Genomic DNA, 13,635 nt, shown 5'->3' with positions numbered 1-13,635 from the left:
AAAGAGGGCTGACCATTGACAATGCTCTATGGAAGTTTGAGACCACCACATACGACTGCACTATTATTGATGCTCCTGGGCATCGTGATTTCATCAAGAACATGATTACCGGTACCTCTCAAGCTGACTGTGCAGTATTGGTTATTGACTCCACCGCTGGCGGTTTTGAGGTTGGGCAGACACGTGAGCACGCTCTTCTTTTGAGGTTGCCAGGCAGTTGGAATTTGAGTAACCAACAATCATCAAAATCAAAATCAAATATTGATAAGAGAGAACACTAAGCGTAAATTCAACAAACAGGTGGTGGACAAAGAGTTGAACTAACCTGACTTGCAATGGAGAACAACATAACCCACCTCCTTCTGCCGAACCCACTTCCTTTGAGCGCCAAGGATCCTCACCATCGTCGTCGGCTTATGCGAAAGCAGCTCCTTACAAAGCCAGGCGGTCTTCGACCTCCGCCATTACTCCGAGTGCTCCTCAAGCTCCGTCCACTGGCGGCAATGACAAGTGCTTCAGGTTGATGGGCGAACTACAGGGAGTCAATGTCGAAATCATTGGTGGGCTATTCATCTACTTCAAGGTCGACGGTGGTGGGTGACGTGGCGGCGAGGGGAGATAGGGGCAGTGGATGCAGAGGTTGATGGGCTTGAGGGAGGAGGGGAAGTGAAGGGAGGGAAGAGGAGGAGGTTGGTGGTAGTGGTTGAGGGGAAGTGAAGGGAGGGAAGAGGAGGAGGTTGGTGGTAGTGGTTGAGGGGAAGTGAAGGGAGGGAAGAGGAGGAGGTTGGTGGTAGTGGTTGAGGGGAAGTGAAGGGAGGGAAGAGGAGGAGGTTGGTGGTAGTGGTTGAGGGGAAGTGAAGGGAGGGAAGAGGAGGAGGAGGGGAGAGGGAGAGATCTCTTCTGAGCTCAGATGGAGGAGGAGGGGAGAGGGAGAGATCAGTTGGGGATGAAGGGTAGTTTAGGATTTTTCAAATTTTTTGGATAAATACAGTACAAATAATGGGTGTATTGTACATTTGGGTTTAAAAATAAGTGGGATGTGATTTTGTGGGTCTATTGATGTTTTGAAAAGTGAATGGGTTTTTAAATAAGTTGGGGTAAAACTTTGGGTTAAAAGAGGATTTTCCCAAAAAAAAATTACCCAAACGCGCCCTAAAGTGGACAATCGGAATAAAGGTAAAGCGCAAGGGCAAATATGGAATACAAAATCTCCAATCCGTCTATATAATCGGCGGTCCCTCGCCGCCCGCGAAATCGAAGCCTTTCGAAATCTCACTCTCTCCCCTTGTCTCTCTTTCCTTCAAATTTTCACAAAATCCAGAAACTAGGGTTTTCTCTCGATCCAGAATCAGTTGTCGATCTACTGAACCTCAATCGATGAATCCAATGAAGATGAAGATCAACAAGGCCTGCGATCTCAACTCCATCTCCGTCCTCCCTCCGCATTCAAGGTACCGGTCGAATCTCGATCTTCTTTTCCTTCTTCTTCAAATTCTCTTTCTACTTTCGTCTCGATCTGATCTTTTGATCCGATTCATTTTGTTTTTCAAGGAGATCGAACACGATGAGCCAGGCGTCGCAGATCCGATCGCAATCGCAGCAGTCTTTCTCGCAGGGGACGTCGCTGTCTCAGTCTCAGCTCTCGCAGAGCTCGTTTGATGAGAATCTGATGAACGATCAAGTGAGGATTTTATTATTTTTTCGCCTTGATCTTGTTTCGTTCAGCTGGATCGTACTAGTTTGATATGAGAATTTTGTTCTAGGTTACAAATTATCTAGATTCTTGTATTTGCTTGTGCTTCGTGAAAGCATCTTGTCTGTGCAAGAGAATGAGACCTCAAGTAGATCTGATTCTTTTTTTTTTTGGAGTGGATCGGTGTATAAGATCTTTGATGAAGTCCATATCGGGCTTCAAGTGATTTCTTCAAGGAATCCTCGTCCTGTAGAACCATTATATTTTTCTCTGAAAATAAATCTGAAGTAGATCTGATTAAATATTAGATTACTGTGATTAAAAAGACAATATCGTTTGATGTAAATCTGATTAAAATTGAGATAACTGTAACTAAATAGACAAATATCATCTAAAGTGATCTGATTAAAACAGAGATTACTGTAACTAAATAGACAAATGTTATGTGAAGTAGATCTGATTCCTTTGAAATGATATCTAAATTTGTGATTGTCGTAAATATAGGCTTAAAAGTTTAAACCTCATGGTTGGGTGTGAATTGGTCCCGCTTAGGGAAAATGTTTCCGTTTTTATCTATATTTTTATCGAAATACTGAAAAAGTTGTTCTTACCTCTCTTTTCATGTTATGAAATTATGAGGCCATAAATTTAAATTTAAATATTTCGTAGAAGATCAACTGTATTTAAAAGACTCTAGGCAATCTTCAAATGCCAAAGTTTAAAATTTCCTGTTCCTGTTCAGGTTAAGCTAGTCAGTGGATTGAATAATTGCTGAGAACACTTAAAGTGTCTTTCCTTCTGCTTTTCTTCTTTCATTTAAATTGTCTTTCCTTCTGCTTTTCTTCTTTCATTTTTTTAATTTTTCTTGTTGAAGAGGGATGGCGCTTCAGTGTGTAAATCTTTCTCCATTTCTGTTCAGCATGTATTGTTTATCAACCAATTGTCTCCAATTTAGTTCTTTTTTGGCCAATGACCCCCGAAGAACTCTGGGAATTTGCACCAATCAGCAAGTTACAATAAGCAAAAACATGATATGGTCTTGGTTGATCAGCTTCCGTTGAATGAACAGCTATGGTTAAACTTTTTTCGAGATGCAAACTTGAAATTGGTAGTTGGAAATTTCATGAATACTGTTCAGGATTCTTAAATAAGTGTCATAAATGTGGTCTGTTTGATTCCATCAGGAGCTCACCTTGTACTGGACTGGCTGGAAGAGTTTACTCCATCCTTTTCTGCTAGATTGTTTATTTCTTCTGTTTATTTGGATGGAATGCTTATTTCGTATTTATGCATGAAAGAAAGAATATTTTGATTCCCATGTTGACATGCTAGTGTTCGAACACATTAAGGTTGAAAATGTCCAATTACCACAGTAATATCATTGAAGAATCACATACTAGATGAACTTTCCATTTTTTGTGATGAGAAATACAAGGAACGATTTCTCATGATAATAATATGTTTTTCTCTTCCTCCTCTTATTCCTTTTATTCATATACATCTATATTCTATAATATTTATATCATGCTACACTATACTAATAAAACAAAGGTCATTGGTTGCAGAATTGACATGGGCCTTTTCTTCTTCCCTATTACTAATTATCCATTTTACTAGGCCTTGTTTTCCTATGCTTTCTGTCTGAAACTTCCAACTTCCTTTACATTCATGGTTCTTACAACAATCTCTAAGAGTGTAACAGCACCGTAATACTTAGACACATGCATTGTATGGGTAAACACTAGGCATACTGATTTTCTTTATTTTATTAAATTCCCTGGCATTTTGCCACAATAGTTCAAGAAAAGATATGTTTTCTATTTATTAAAAGTAAGATATCTCAAGAGTTTTCTAGCTTTAGTTCCTTCCACAGTGGCACCAATTACTAATGGAGAAGAATTTCTGATATGCAACTTAGATTGTTTGAAGAGACTATGGATCAAATTATGACCTATTTTGCAAAAATGGGACACAGTTATTCATTATTTCCTGACTTGCTTATTTGGCTTACCTTTCAGTACTGATTTTCCTTTTTGTCATTTTTATAGATTTCAGCTAATTTATTTCTTCAACCTGATCAATGTATAATTCGAGATTGGTACAGTTCTTCACTACATCCTCACAGTAGCTTCTCTTAATTACCTTTCAGTGCTTCTTTTTCCTTTTTCTTTTGGTTCTATGGATGTTGATAGATTAGCATCAGGGTACTTATTCAGCAATTTCTTCAACCTGATCAAACTATAGGTCAAAACATATTATGTGAAATATAAGTCATGGATATTGGCAACAAGGATGACATAATCTTCATTATTCCTCACTGTAGCTTTCTTGAGTTACCTTTCATTACCTTGTTTTCCTTCTTTTTTTCATTTAATAAATGTTGGCACATCCATCTTATCTATAGGTTTTGTCTCCAAGCTAAGTGGTCATGTATATTGTATTACTCAGGTTCTTTTTATGTAAATTTTGTAGCAGAGATTCAACTCTCAAGAAAGAGCCAACCCATCAAAGAGGATCTCCTCATTGGCCTCAGGTATGGCCACACGAGATGAATCTCAACTCCAGCTTGCAAGAACATCCAACAATGTTACACGCCGATGGGGGACGGCCTCTGTTCCAGACAACAGATGTAAGTTTATGCTTCTGTACAGATCATTTATCCATCTGCGTTCCTTTCTTTAAGATGCAAAAGATAAAGGGAAATAAACTTTTATTTGACATGATAAAGTAAGGCCTTAGTCCCAAAACTGTGTATTAACATCTTGCTTGTGATGCTTTTGCCAGGTCAAGTTAATGAAGAGCTTGAAAACAAATTCAGACAGACGGAAAGTTCACTGAGTAGGATTACGATGATATTGGACTCTGTTCAAAATGATGTAATGCAAGTGAACAGAGCTGTAAAAGAAGTATCCATGGAGAGTAAGTATTAATAGTTTACCATTTTATAAGTAGAAATATACTGACCATGTTTCTGATTATATGCTGGTGAATTTGATATATGAAATAATGGTTAAATTTAGTGTTCAATAAGTTAATGCAGTATTCATAATTCTTTCTTGAAAGGTTATAATATGTTTCACTTTTTATTGAAATTAAACTGCAGCGGAAGGCATTCGGCAGAAGATAATTCTTCTTGACAACTCCATGCGGCATGTGGTAAAAATCAGAAATTGGGATAAACTGCTCCCTAAGTTTCCTTAGGTATTGCATACAAGTGGGAGAGTACTTATATTAGCATTAAACTACAATGACAGGTCAAGGCAGACGAAGGACTTAAAGCTTTCCTAGATGCAAAGCTGAAATCTATTCCTGACCAAGTGGTGGAATCCAACCAGAGTAAACTAAACGAAATTGCCTCAATGATTTCGGATTTACCAAAGCAGATGGAATCACACTTGGTGAAATTCCAACGGGAACTTTGTATGTTTGTTGCCGAAAAGACAGAGGTACTAATGAATGAGTCTTACAGCATAGTAAAACATTCAATTAAAGGAAAACTCCCAATCCAACAAAATAAGACGTTTTCACGCGTGCACACATGCAAAAACACGCACGTGCGCATACACTTGCACATTGTCATGTTTAACATTTGCTTCGGTATCTCTTAATGCTTGATTGGTTACCATGGCACAAAATCAAGGAGCTTTATTTTTCTAATTTTCAATATAAAAACATAGAGTGTATATGCACAGCACTTCAGTTGGCAAGTTCATTTTTCCTCGTTCCTTTTTTTTGGGAAGAAGTCAAATCCGGAGAACCACTATTAATGCTGACATATAAGTGCCTTCATTTATATCTTTCTTATATTTTTCACACTAAGTGTTGTGTCATCTCTAAATCCAGAGTTTCTGGAGCTTTTTCTGAAATTTTAAGTTTTATCTTTTTTTCCCACTTGTCATGAAACTTTTCATTCTGTTATCTTTTTGTTTCACATGATGTGTTCAGCTTTCGTCTTGTTTTAAAGTTAATTAGATTACAAATTGGCCTGTAGGCCATCTCTAGAAACTATCATCTTCCATATCCAGGTGCACCTCATACTGTCCCAACATTTTGGTCCCAAACTCTAAATGGCCTCCAGGACTTAATACTACCAAACTTTTTTAGCTGTTCGCCTGTTCCCTTGGCCACCAGAAGGTTGACATCAGGTTGATGGGTGATTAAAAAAATTGTTCAATTCTCCCATAGGACCCATGGTCCAGAAAGGACCTCATTAGGGAAGTACTTAGAGGATGAAGACAATAATTATCTCTAGACATTATGATGCCGTGCAATTCTACAACCTGTGTCAACCCTCATGCACTGAAGAAATTGAAGTCCACCTAAAAAGATTATTATTCGTTGCAGGTAATAGGAAATAGCAAGAAGTTTTACAATGATAGCTTTCTAGAAAATCTCCAGTCGCCAAAGGTACATTTTCCCCTTCTTTCTGCAGCATTTTTTCGTGGCTGTTTAACCATAAAATATAAAATATAAAGCTTTTTTTCTTAATGCATTATCTGATTATTCACCAGTATCTATTCTCCTCTTCTCAGAGTAAATGCTACATTGCCGCGCGACAACCTCAGAAGAACCAGATACCAATGTACATCTCCATAATAAGTGCCCTTTTGATGCTAATCACTAGTAAGCTACAATTTGAAATAAGGAACTACGTTAATGATCCATAAAGTTAAAATCAGAATAAGGATGTGGACCTATTGCGAGTTACTTGCAGGATGACAATACTAACAAGTCGATAGCTATAATGTTCTCATTATGATCAGCAACAATAAACAAAATTCTTGTTTGGTTCACTATCAATCTTTCATTGTAAGAAATATAGAAGAAACATACATTAATTTTTCTTATACTACACTTTTTAGAGCATTTGGTGATATTCAAAATGTTTCTTTCATGCATAGTTATTCAGATGTCTTTCCTAATTAATGAACTTGTCATAATCTTTCCTTGTAATAGTCCCGTGCTGCCTCCATTTGGTCATACAAGAAGGGTTTCAGCTCCCAAGATGGAAGCAGATATCCCAAAAACATTAAAACCAAAGGTTACTGGCTCAAACCGCAATGTCATGCTTAAGCGAGAAGAAATTCCAATCCTACCAAAGGTACTCCGGGTGTTTGCTAATATTTGGCTGGAAAAATATATGCCTGCTTTCAAATCTTTTTACCTAAATAATTTTTCTGCTGATATTTGTCTCTATGTCAGTCAAACAACCTTTTTCTTTTGATCTTGCTTCTCTATGGCAAGATTGAAACCAAGAGAAGGTCCAATCATTCCAAACTAAATACATGTGGATGAAACTTTCTGTTATTTGCTTAAATGTGACAAGCCATGCAATGCAGGAGAAAGATTTCAGCGTAACTATTGACTCAGATGAAGAGAGTGATGTTGGTCTTTCTTGCCTACTTGTGCAAAAAGAAACGGGTAAAATCAACTGCCTTGCCTGCAGTGTATTTATGAAAACTCTGCTAAATGTTTTTCAGTGACAATTACTCCCATGAGAACGCAACTGCATTTTTCTAGTTTATGCTAAATCGTTCTGCTTATGTACTAGTAGAAATGTAAAAAGGAAATGCCTTTCTCACGGGAATCTGTTATAAGTTATAACTAGACATATTCAGTAATGTTGTCATACACAGTGTTTAGTCCGGTTGGAGAGCTGCATCATTTATTCAATGGAAATTTAATGAAACTTATCCTGGGAAGTTATCATAATGAAAATATATACTTGAGTTTCCCTTCTGAACGAAACTGGCAGTCAGTTCTGATCTTGTTTAAAAACATGCCGTTGTTTTACACCGTCCAGTTTTTCTTTATGTCCGTCAACTGCATTCCGCCGCCCATTTGGAGCATTGATTCTAAACAGCCATGCTGAAGTACTTGCAAATGTTTATGGTTGAAAAATGCTAAGTGTACTACCTTTTTTACTACTTTGGCACTACTACTCACAAAGGAGAAGGGGCTTCACTTGAAAATTGTATTGATGACTTATCATGGCCCTACTCTTTTGTGAGTGGTAGTGCCAAAGTAATAGAGAAAGCGTAGTACACTTATCACTACTCTTTATGGTTAAGGCATTCTGTTACTCATGCACACTGTCTACCCCATTAGGAGACCAGATGTCCGTGTTGTTAATGTCATTATGTCACTATCATTAAGTAAATCCTAGGGTGCTTAGAAAGAGGAGTCAACATGCTTTCATAGTGGTACCTGTCGCCGTAAGCATGTAACACATGTAGTAAAAAATTAAATTCTACCAGGAACTGTAAAAAAGCAATTTAATAAGCGAGTGTCAGCTATTTCTGTTGAAACGGATGTTGTTGCTGTTGTTGCGGAATGATATACTTTGTGTATGTGTTTCTGTGCAGAACCATGATAGAGTAGTACATGTAGTAGCCCAAGCACCGCTATTCATTTAATACGTAAACTTGTTTGCTCTTAGCTTTTTCCAGATTAAAAAATGCATTTCATTTTGTCGATTATATGGCATCACCATCTTGTTAAAAGATGTCTAAAAATGTGAGATTTATTTAGTAGTTTCGAAGTCTTATAGGTTAATTAATCATATAATATTGCTGATGTCATTTAGTCTTCTACACAAGAACCAACCTCCGACTGTAAGCCAGTACCAGAAGCAGAATCTTATTCATTATTTTGATTGGACGTGGCAGGTAAAGCAAGTCATTTGGTGGAAGAAGCAAAAGAAGAAACTCTTCGGATTCTACGAAAAGCGAGAAAGAGAAAGAGAAGGCAAAGTAACTGTGTGATTTTAGATTGAAGGTAACTATAACAGGCCATGCTGTACCTTATTGTTAGCATCACACTCTTGGGCTCCTCCAGTTTTATTTAGCAGGAGCTGCATGCGTTTACATAAAGCATGATTTTAAAAATCTGTAAATCCTCTGGCAGCTGTTGCTTTAAACATCCCACTTTCAAGTGAATGCAGGCTGTTGGCAAGAGACGTCACAGCTTCCCTTGTTAACCTGACAGACTGAGCGAAAACCGCATTCTTTTTTAAACTGTGTTTTGGCAAATCAACGGAGGCTTATCGTTTCTCCAGAACTAGTTACATACAGTTGATCAACTTTTCAAAATATCTTTTTTGGAATCCAACAAAGCCTGCGGAACATTTAGCATGTTCTAAGTTAGACGCGTATTCATCAGTAAAAGCATTATCCTCGTTGATACATCAGCTTCCATCAATGCGGTCTGAACTTAGTATAAGGCCTATTCCAAATTTCCAATGCACCAGTTTCCTCTTGTCCAGTCCCAACTCCCAAGTATAACTTGACTCTTAGATCAGGCATCCTAGTTCTGTAAGCTCTCGTAGTCCGAGATTTATCTCACTGATAACTCCTTTTTTTTTTTTCATTTTGCTCTTCAAGGTAATATGATTTACTAGACACACATCCTCTAGCCTTTTGACCAGTCCCACTGTCCTGTTTCATTTAATTTCTAGCCTACCTTTTTAGTCGAACAGTAAAACTACCTTTAATTGTGATTGGGATTCGATTCTCTAATAAGCGAACGGTGTGAAGATAACAGAACAATGCTAGTTTACCTCAAGAAACCCAACCACCGGGTGATGACTAATAAGAGTAATGGACTGGAAACACGGCCTCTCAATGTTTGAAAGCCTCGCTTATTAGTGGCGTCTTATTAGATTGCACTTCAGTATGTTGATGTCATGAGTTTCTGTGGGCCTCAAAGTCCAAAGGGACAATTTCAATTTAAAGTGGCTTTCCGTATGGGAGAGAAACAGAAGAGAGAAGAATCCACTACAACGCGATGATGCTAGAAAGTAGAATCCCATCAATTTGCTTTGGCAATGGCGGACACAAGTCTATAAACAGTTTCGATGTCTGTTACAGGATAAAAGGTAGAAGTGGAGTTGGTCAATTCTAATTTCTAAGAGTAGCTGGTACTAGCTCCCTTTCCCTTTTATTTTCTTCTCCATTTTTTTTTCCCCAAAAGATGCTCATCTCAGATTCATCTTTTCTGAGAAAACTATTTTCATTTTCCTGATTAAAAAGTACTTCACACGCAAACATATAAAAAAAAAAACTAGGCAAGGACTACTACATCTCGCTGATGTATCACGCTAGAACTTGTCAATTTTTTGTAATAGTAAACTCTTGTTGGATACGATAAAAATGATAAACATGTTTGTGTGTGTCTAAAATAATAATATCGTATTATCATAGAATATCGAAAGATTAGATTAACATGTTTTAGGTGGATTAGTTGAGAAATGATAATGATAACCACTCTACACAAGGTGAAGAAAACTCCATTAACAAAGTGATGATGAAGGGGACAGCACATCAAACTCCATGCTATATCACCTTCACAGTCTCCTGTATAAATCTTGTCCCCAGTTGAAGTCTACATGCTGAACAAAAGACCAAATATGAAGTTGCAATATTTGGTGAGATGTCTACATTAGCCTAAATCACTCGATTTAATGATTGATCACTTGAAAGATTTAATGATTGATCACTTGAAAGATACGCATGCGAAAGGGGCTAGCTCTGAACCATTAAGAAAAAACGAAAGTTGAAATTTTCAAACTGTCACTCTACTCTTACCTAGAATTACGCAAAAGACTATACTCATATGCAGAGTGTTCTGATAAAATTTGCGCAACATCTTTAAAGGCTGTAGACGACTGCACAGAGTTGTCGTGGGCGGGTAGAATTTAGATTCTAGCTTTTAAGGGAGCAGTGGAGGGTGCTAGGGCCCTTTCTTGGTTTAGTGGTGCGCCCTAGTGAGAGAGCATAACATTCTTGTGGCCATTTTATTTAGTGCAAGGTTGGATTGCATATACAAGGCAAGGGAGGTACAAACAGCTATATCTCCACTATAATTGCCGCTCAACAACACCACTATCGCAAAAAATAAAATAAAAAACCAGTTGGGAGAGATTTATGCACACAAATCTCATATTTGGGGGATAGGACGAGTGTTAGAATTTTTCAAAAAAAAAAGAAAAAAAAAGAGAAGGAGTTAATATCAAAGGAAGGTGTATATAATTTTACTCTGATGTCGATTGAGCGGATATCCAAGATAACCATCTTTGCTCAGCCTCATTCGTGCCTCCTTGTAACTGTTTTAAATAAAATACGCTTGCCCACCATTTTACCTCCAAAATAATTTTATCCACAGAAGAAATTTATTTTAACGATATTATGTTATTTCACTAGTTTAGATGACTAATTTATAAAGTACCCTCTGTAAATTTATAATCATATTTCAGTCAGGAAAGATAGAAGCTCGACACAATCATGACTATTCTCTTATCTTTATTCTCTTTTTTTATGCAGTCCCATTAAGAAGTTCTATTAAATTCTATGTATATGAACACACACAAGTTAACTAACATGTCACTGCAAACAAAATAGGGTGGCACTAGGGGCACACCCCCAACCACAACTCCAACCACACCCTCTCTCCCTTATTGTTACAGTACACTTGGGGCCCCCCCCCCAACCACAACTCCAACCACACCCTCTCTCCCTTATTGTTACAGTACACTGGGTCCCGTATGGGATTTTAAAATTTTAAAATCTCATGCGGGGCCCGGTATACTGTAGCAAATGAGAGAGGGGGTGTGGTTGGAATTGTGGTTAGGGGTGTGCCCCTATCATTTTCCAACAAAATAACATAGAAATAGCATATATAAAGGTGTGATACTATCAAATTAAACGACATGTTTATAAATGTAATGATTAGACCATTATTGAGTTTGATCACTGGGTATTATCATAGAAATCATCACAGTCAGTGATGTAATTGCTCGAGACGCTTCACCTCGTACTTAATATAAATATAAATATAGTTAACGTGATGCAACATTAACAAACAAGTTCCAAATGAAAATTTCTTAAAATTTTTACTATGTTGATCGAAAATTTCCTCAATACTGGTCCAATAAATCTCTAGTTTTTTGAACTTAATCTTTCAAATCATTGAATTGTTATTTGAACCCTCAGTTCTCATAAGTTTTATCGAAATCCGTCCCTCAAATCAATGAATTTCTATTGGACAAATTTTCAAAACAGACCGGTTTTGAAATTTATTCCCAAAAAAACCTGTTTCTAACTTAATTTTAAAAACCGACCCAGTTGACTGAAACTGAGTCGGTTTTTGAAAAAAAAATTCACAAACTTCACGGGAGTTGAACTCCCGTGAAGTTTTGTTATGAGAAAAAACTTCACGGGAGTTAAACTCCCGTGAAGTTTGTGAACTTTTTTTTTCAAAAAACGACCCAGTTTCAGTCAACTGGGTCGGTTTTTAAAATTAAGTTAGAAACAGGTCTTTTTTTTGGAAATAAATTTCAAAACAGGTCTGTTTTGAAAATTCCTCCAATTTCTATTAGATCACCTAATTTTTATGTATTAATTCACATTTATCCTTTTTGTCCATGGCAGTATACGCGAGATATGAGGAGTGGAGGACTTATTAGCAAATTCTAATGAGGGGGAGGGGGGACAAATGTCAATATATTTAAATGAAGGGACTTATTTCGAGAAAGAAAGAAATTTTAGTGAGGGCATTGCAGGGATAAAGAAGTACGCCGCGTGCACAACCCCATAAAACCGCAAAAGCCAACGTAACGTAGAAAAGGAGAAGAGAATCAGCGAACCAGAAAACTGTACAAGGAAACAAGGTGTCCTTTTCGGGAAACTGCAGCCTAGCGCATCGACCCAATTTTCCCTTCCCAAAATACCCCTCCCTTCCCAAATTACCCCTCCTCCCTCCCACCTCTAACTCCGCGGTTTCTAATGCCCCAAACCCGCATCCTAACTGCTCCTATGGCAATTCCGCGAACTGGGTCTTCGCCATTTTACTACTTCAGTTGTTAAAAGGTGAAAAAATTCGATTTTTGAGGGCGTAATAGAATTTTGTGGAAGAAGAAGATGGTGGCTGAGAGTTGTTGATTATTGCTACATTTTTGGTTATTTAGTTGAAGTAGACTCTTGCCTTTGCTTTCAAAAGGACGGAAACAGCTGCATAAAGCTTTGTGTAGATTGTGAAGTCTTTTGTCTTATTGTAAGATGTGGGAGCAAAATTCAAAGTTGGATGCATATGTAGAAGAAAAAAGCTATGATTCCTTGCGTCACTGGTGAGCAAAGAACAGCTTAGATTGCTCAGTTTTATCCCTTTAAGCGGCAAAAAAATTTTGTTCAGTGGGTAGCTTTCGAGGCTCTATCAGCTAGTTCTTGATTTCAGGTATCTTAATATTTTTTTTTCTCTCTTGAAATTGCCGAATTAGTGCTTGTATAAATATTTGTGATGACTTTAGTCTGAATCTGCTTGAATTGTATTTCATCATCGCTTAGGGTAAAGATTTATGATTTGATCATGGAATAGAATTGCATGATTGACTTGATTGTCCGATGTCAGACTTGAGCTAGTTCCTTTTTTGTTTCTCTGTGTGAGGGGGTTTGGCATTTCGTTTTGTTAATGACATGTAATTTGGTAGCCTTTCCTTGATTTCGAATATTATTATTATTATTTGGTTAATTTGAAGCTGGTGAGTGGCTTCAAGCTTCTAGAAAAGAAGAATACAGAATCATTCGATTTCATAGGCACCGAAGTTATGGTTCTGTTAATGGAAATTCTTAATGCGAAAATTCTGTTACTAGACATTCTAGTTAAATGACAGATGCCTTCAGTCCAAATGAAGCAAAAATACTGAAAATTGGTTATTGCATCTTGTATTCACTCCATTTCCGATTTACTTATCGCAATATCATATTCATAAAGGATGCTTTTGATTGTCAAAACATTCAGTTGCCAAGCTATATAAGATCAATCTCATTATCCTTTTAGCGCATTCAAGTATATGTATGCTAACTCAGATAAAACTTAGAAATACACTCCCTATTTTGAGGAACTTAAAATTTTACTATCTCCAGTATGCATGTTTGGGTACTTGCCAT

The 13,635-nt window shown here is 37.3% G+C and overlaps 2 protein-coding genes across 3 annotated transcripts in view; both read left to right on the top strand.

The window, feature by feature from the left end:
• Positions 1-1,271: 1,271 nt before the first annotated feature.
• Positions 1,272-8,679, top strand: LOC109827260 (protein PAIR1). 2 transcript variants are annotated; one of them, XM_020394241.1, is made up of 11 exons: positions 1,272-1,451; positions 1,552-1,681; positions 4,169-4,322; positions 4,478-4,612; positions 4,797-4,849; positions 4,948-5,139; positions 6,038-6,100; positions 6,226-6,275; positions 6,650-6,794; positions 7,033-7,114; positions 8,362-8,679. In XM_020394241.1, exons 1-11 carry the CDS (start codon positions 1,378-1,380, stop codon positions 8,466-8,468), a joined length of 1,185 nt encoding a protein of 394 aa, XP_020249830.1. In that variant the 5' UTR covers positions 1,272-1,377; the 3' UTR covers positions 8,469-8,679. The 2 variants fall into 2 exon arrangements, with proteins under 2 accessions (XP_020249830.1, XP_020249829.1); XM_020394240.1 differs by having other exon boundaries at positions 4,166-4,322.
• A 3,787-nt stretch (positions 8,680-12,466) lies between these two features.
• LOC109827248 overlaps positions 12,467-13,635 on the top strand; it is a 2,697-nt gene continuing 1,528 nt past the window's right edge. Inside the window, exon 1 of the mRNA XM_020394223.1 lies at positions 12,467-12,922. The gene's annotated coding sequence lies outside the window, so the exon portion shown is untranslated. The remainder of the gene's footprint in view (positions 12,923-13,635) is intronic.

Source organism: Asparagus officinalis, unplaced genomic scaffold (genome assembly GCF_001876935.1).
Source record: "Asparagus officinalis unplaced genomic scaffold, Aspof.V1 AsparagusV1_Un95, whole genome shotgun sequence".
Taxonomy (NCBI): Eukaryota; Viridiplantae; Streptophyta; class Magnoliopsida; order Asparagales; family Asparagaceae; genus Asparagus; species Asparagus officinalis.
The sequence above is the reverse complement of the archived record's forward strand: the minus strand, read 5'-3'. Positions and strand labels throughout refer to the sequence as shown.

Excerpts from the sequence above, each read along its gene's own strand:
- LOC109827260 (XM_020394240.1), top strand. The coding sequence starts at position 1,378 with ATGAATCCAATGAAGATGAAGATCAACAAGGCCTGCGATCTCAACTCC. Across the intron at positions 4,850-4,947 it reads ACAACTCCATGCGGCATGTG|GTCAAGGCAGACGAAGGACT; the intron begins GTAAAAATCAGA and ends CTACAATGACAG. Across the intron at positions 5,140-6,037 it reads TTGTTGCCGAAAAGACAGAG|GTAATAGGAAATAGCAAGAA; the intron begins GTACTAATGAAT and ends TATTCGTTGCAG.